The following is a 6,000-nucleotide window of genomic DNA, read 5'->3' as shown; positions in this document are numbered from 1 at the left end:
TTTTAGGAGAGAAATTTATAATATTGGCTATTTTGAAGAGAGAATATAAAAACCCTCCTTCCTAATACCTCTCTCTCTCAGTTTTTAGACTTAAATATGAACCAATGCATATTGACACAAATACTAAGGGATATATACACCCTCACACTATTTCTCAGCTAAATGATCTCTCTCTCCCTCTCTCAGTTTATACACTCAAATATGAGCCATTACATATTAACACAAAAACTATGATATCTATAAACACTCCCCACACTCTTTGAAAGAGAATTCTCATTAAGTCATCAACACTCAAAGTACTCATTGAGAATATGAGCCATCCACCATACAGGGATGCTGTGAGTATTCTTGACAAGGCTGAGACTTTTTACTGTTCTTGTTGTTTTCCTCTAGTATGCACATTGGATATTTCACAGATAATATGAGAGAGAATTGATTTTCAAATTGGATTTTGTTGTGAGGGGTGAAGTTGGTGACCAAATCATCGTACAGACTCTCACTCTGAAATCAGAGCAACTTCAATTTGCTACACAACAACAACCCTTAGTTGGAGATTAGTTTTAAACAGGATTATCACCGCAGCAGATATCCACAAACGGATGTTCATGGTGTAAACAGTCGATTGGTTGACTTTCAAGTGAACACAACCACCGGAAAAGGCAACGCTAGCTACGGTTATCCCATAAAAAAAACTACAAGAAAATCGTGAAAACAAAAGAAAAACAGAGTGAAAAATATTGAAGAGAAAATTTTTTAAATAAAAGAATAAAAATAAATAAAATTATTGAGAATATCAAATATGGATAAAATTACAAAGTGACACCAATTTAATTAAATTGAATATAAAAATATTTTTTCTTAAAAAAAAAGTGGACAAAAAATTACTTTCAAAAATTACAACTAGAAAAAAACAGTGACCTTTTGAAATAAAAAAAAAATCTCAAAAAAAAAATTTCTTTCAATAAGTGTTTCGTTATTGTGTTTAGGACCTATACCCATAAAAAAGATCATGGTGATGTTACAGTCACCAACAAAAACCTCCACGGATACGGCTCCACAGACTCCGGTGAATGGATCACAAATGAGTCCCAATTCTCAACCGGATTCACCAAAATCCAATACTTCACCCGAAGTAAATATCAAAGCTAATACCGGTAATGAAACCCTTATGACGGCTCCCTCACCGCCTACAGCTAAACCCTTATCGCCAACGGCAAAGATTCCCAAATTTATTATAACGCCACAGACAAATCAACAGGCTGTTGCTAATAACAACAACAACAACAACAACAATTTGAATAATATTAGCAATAACAACAATAGCATTAATATTAAATCCAATGAGGATAGTTTACGTTATTCGATGGAAAGACTTAAACAAATGACTGAACAACAAAAACGGCCCTCCTCACCAAATGGTGATGATCAAGATTCGGATATGGCCAATGGACGGCCCAATAATAACAATAGCCGAAGATCTCAATCGCCGGCGGGTAATATTTCTCAACCACCACACTCGGGTTCACAAGCTCCCACACAAGCCCCACAACAACTGAATTTTATTACCGCCACACCACAACGTAAACTTATGGAATTGAATAGCGTAAGACAATTGGCCCGTCCGGAACCTTTGCAACATCCTCATGCTGCCCTATTGCAACAACATCCGCACCTATTACAAAATCCTCAATTTTTAGCAGCCGCCGCTCATGCCCATCAACACCAGCAACATCATCATCATCACCATTTACATGGTCAACAACATCCGGTATTCCATCCACATTTACCGACGGCTGCTGCTGTAGCAGCTACAGCTTTTCATTTAAGGGGTCCCCCTTTAACGCCCACGGCCACTTCAACTCTGAGTCTACCGGGTCATACACATCCATCACCAGCTCATTCACCCTTATCTCCACCCACATCACCACCACAACATTCCGACCAACAATCGGGAAATACTGGACATTCAATAACCTTGATAAATCCCATGGCCACAACAAATCCTACATCATCCGTTGCGGGATCTTTAAACAATAACAGCAGCAGCAGCAACAATACCTCCCAGCATCATTCCCAAAGTTTGTCAACAATACCCTTGCAACCCTCATCATCATCAACATCATCTGGTCAACAACATCCATCCATGATGGCCACATCTGCAGCCCATTTATCTTTGAGTCCCTCATCATCTTCGACCACAATATCATCGGTTTCGGCCTCACCATCTTCACATGATATGGATTTGGAAAAATTGAAATTGGTTGCCCAGGCTCAGGCCGCAGTGGCTGCCCGTTCCGCAGCCGCCGCCACTCAAGCGGTCAATTTAAATGGTGGTCAAAATATTGCAAACCGTCCCGATTTAAGTGATTATGGTTTTAGAATACAATTGGGTGGTTTAGCAGCGGCGGCAGCAGCAGCTGCTGCCACTTCAAGACAAATTGCCGCCGCTAATTATGCTCGCAGTGATACCAGTGAAGAGCTCAATGTTGATGGTAATGATGAGGAGAGCAATGATGAGGGATCTCAGGGACCACCGTCGGTAAGTTTATGTGGCGAATACATACTATACTATACATGGACATACTATATATATGGATCTACACTAAACAAACAATTTATAAACTCGTTAATACTGACTCGATCTTGATTGGGTTATCTGTACATACACTGGAAACAATATTTACACATTATTAAAGATTACGCAAGCTAATTTATAGAAAGTGCAATTTACCCAATATTAAGGACATATTTCTTCAAAATAATGAAATTTCAAATAAATTCAAAATTTGTGTCCTAAATTTAATAAACAAAATTTTTTTGAAACAATGATTATAAACTTCATGGTATCAAATTTTTTTATTAACCCTAGCTTAGGCACCAATGTTTTTCTACATTATCTGCCACTATTTACAAATGTAAATATTTTGTTTCCTTTGGTATTTTTAACTTCATAACCGCTTTTTATACCCTCCACCATAGGATGGGGGTATATTAACTTTGTCATTCCGTTTGTAACACATCGAAATATTGCTCTAAGACCCCATAAAGTATATATATTCTGGGTCGTGGTGAAATTCTGAGTCGATCTACGCATGTCCGTCCGTCCGTCCGTCCGTCCGTCTGTCCGTCTGTCCGTCTGTCCGTCTGTCCGTCTGTCCGTCCGTCCGTCTGTCCGTCCGTCCGTCTGTCCGTCTGTCCGTCCGTCTGTGGAAATCACGCTAACTTCCGAACGAAACAACTTGGCACAAGTAGTTGTTATTGATGTAAGTCGGATGGTATTGAAAATGGGCCATATAGCCCCCATATAAACCGATCCCCAAATTTGGCTTGGGGAGCCTCCCGGAGCAGCAAAATTCATCCGATCCGGTTGAAATTTGGTACGTGGTCTTAGTATACGGTCTCTAACAACCATGCAATAATTGGCCCATATCGGTCCATAATTATATATAGACCCATATAAACCGATCCCAAGATTTGACCTCCGGAGCCTCTTGGAGGGGCAGAATTCATCCGATCCGATTGAAATTTGGTAACTAATGTTAGTATATGGTCTCTAACAACCATGCAAAAATTGGTCCATATCGGTCCATAATTATATATAGCCCCCATATAAACCGATCCCCAGATTTGACCTCCGGAGACTTTTGGAGGGGCAAAATTCCTCCGATCCGGTTGAAATTTGGTACCTGATGTTAGTATACGGCCTCTAACAACCATGCAAAAATTGGTCCATATCGGTCCATAATTATATATAGCTCCCATATAAACCGATCCCCAGATTTGACCACCGGAGCCTCTTGGAGGAGCAAAATTTATCCGATCCGGTTGAAATTTAGTACGTGGTCTTAGTATACGGGTTTTAACAACCATGCAAAAATTTCTGTAGAAAATTTTGTCAACATTTTATTTCTATAGAAAATTTTGTCAAGTTTTTATTTCTATAGAAAATTTTGTCAAATTTTTATTTCTATAGAAAATTTTGTCAAAATTTTATTTCTATAGAAAATTTTGTCAAGGTTTCATTTCTATAGAAAATTTTGTCAAACTAGATTATATACGTATTTAATCGGCCTTTTTTTGTTTAATATATACCCCGTATGGGCTAACTTACAATTTAGAAGACAGTGCTAAAAAGTTTTACGATACCTTGCCATCGGCAAGTGTTATCGCAACCCAAGTAATTCGATTGTGGATGACAGCCTTTAGTAGAAGTTCCTACGCAATCCATGGTGGAGGGTACATAAGATTCGGCCTGGCCGAACTTACGGCCGTATATACTTGTTTATGTTTGTTTTGCATTCTGATAATCGCTACAGAAAAAATATTGTTGTTTTTGAACATTATATGTTCGACATTATTGAAATCGGTTCAGAGTTAGATATAGCTCCCATATATATCTTTCTCCCGACATACACCCATATTACCACAGACACCAAAGTTTTGCTCCGATCTACGTGAAATTTTGCACTGGGGGTAGAATTAATATTCTTACTATGAATGCCAAATTTGGTTGAAATCGTTTCAGATTTAGATATAGCTCCCACATATATATCTTTAGCCCGATTTATACAGATATGGCCACAGACTTAAATTTTACTCCAATGTACGTGAAATTTTGCACAGGGTGTAGACTTAACATTCTTACTATGCATGCCAAATTTGGTTTAAATCGGTTCAGATTTAGATATAGCTCCCATGTATATCTTTAGTCCGATTTATACACATATGACCACAGAGGCCAAATTTTACTCCGATTTACATGAGCATGAAGTGGGGGAATATTATATGGAAAACGACGGTGAACTATCTGAATTAGACAGGTAGCAATTTTTGGTTAGTAAAAACGGATTTAAATTGGATAAAAATCCTCAATGGAGCGAAAACATGAAATTTTTCGTGAATCTTGTTTTAACGGCTCTAAACCAATTACAAAAACCAAATTGAACATTGTAGACACATTATCGGCGAACCTATACAATCGTTGCCTATTTCTTTTATGCCTGATGAAAGTGATAGAGGATATTCAAAAGTAAAAACCGTTTTCTATATGTGCTACCATGGTGAGAAAAAAAGGAAGCGTCCTACAAGGCAAAAATGTGGGCAATGTAAAAATTCAGTCTGTGTGGAGCACACCTGGGTGCAAACCAAATGCTACAGTTGCCCAAAATATATATATATATTTTAAGTTGTTATTTCCTCTTCTTTTATTTGTATTATTTTCATATGAAATAATTTAAAACAAATCAACTAAAAGTATCTTAAACCACAATATTTATATTTGTAAATAGTGGCAGATTTTGAAGAAAAATACAAAAAATGTATTGAAAAATTGCGATATTGTAAATACATTGTTAAATTTGTACATATTATGAAAGAGCACGAAAAATTAGCCACTGAGTCCAAATTTCATAAAAATCGGATAAATATTGTTGAAATGGCAAGAGTGTCAAAAATGAAATATTTACATTTGTATATAGTGCCAAAGCTAGGGTTAAATTTAGGACATAAATTTTGGAAATTTGCATCCCTCGGTTAAAGTCGTATGTCTTTGAATTAAGACCAATTAAAGTATAGAATCGCAATTTTTAATTTAAAGAAATCGTCCTTAAATTAACTGTAATATTGAATCTTTCCATTTAAGATAAAGACGCTTCAAACATAGGCTAAAACTTATTTTGAGGGTTTTGCATCTTTGGTTTATGTTTTTTTTTTTTTCATTTTTTGAAGTAATAATTCGGATTTTTAAACTGGTGTTATTTTGTGGATTTTGCATCTTTGGTTTAAGTTTTTTTTTTTTTTTTGTGAATTAAGAAAACATTTCTTACTTTGAAGTATTCGTTATAAATCGTATTTTTAAGCTTTATTAATACCGGGAAAAGAGAATGAAACCCAGATGGAAGCTAAAAATGACGCATTTTTGTATCGGAAACAATATCAAAATCCTTAAGGGAAATCAAAATCTTTGATCCAAGCAAACTTTTTTTCCATGACTGAAATAGT

General features: G+C 36.4%; 1 protein-coding gene across 1 annotated transcript in view; it reads left to right on the top strand.

Moving 5' to 3' along the window:
- Positions 1-577: 577 nt before the first annotated feature.
- Positions 578-6,000, top strand: part of slou (homeodomain transcription factor slouch) — a 59,950-nt gene continuing 54,527 nt past the window's right edge. The window contains exon 1 of the mRNA XM_075291939.1: positions 578-2,539. Within this exon, the coding sequence (XP_075148054.1) occupies positions 1,010-2,539 (1,530 nt within the window). The 5' untranslated portion in view covers positions 578-1,009. The remainder of the gene's footprint in view (positions 2,540-6,000) is intronic.

This window comes from Haematobia irritans, chromosome 1 (assembly GCF_050003625.1).
Source record: "Haematobia irritans isolate KBUSLIRL chromosome 1, ASM5000362v1, whole genome shotgun sequence".
NCBI classification, from domain to species: domain Eukaryota; kingdom Metazoa; phylum Arthropoda; class Insecta; order Diptera; family Muscidae; genus Haematobia; species Haematobia irritans.
This window is presented reverse-complemented; position numbering and strand designations above follow the sequence as displayed.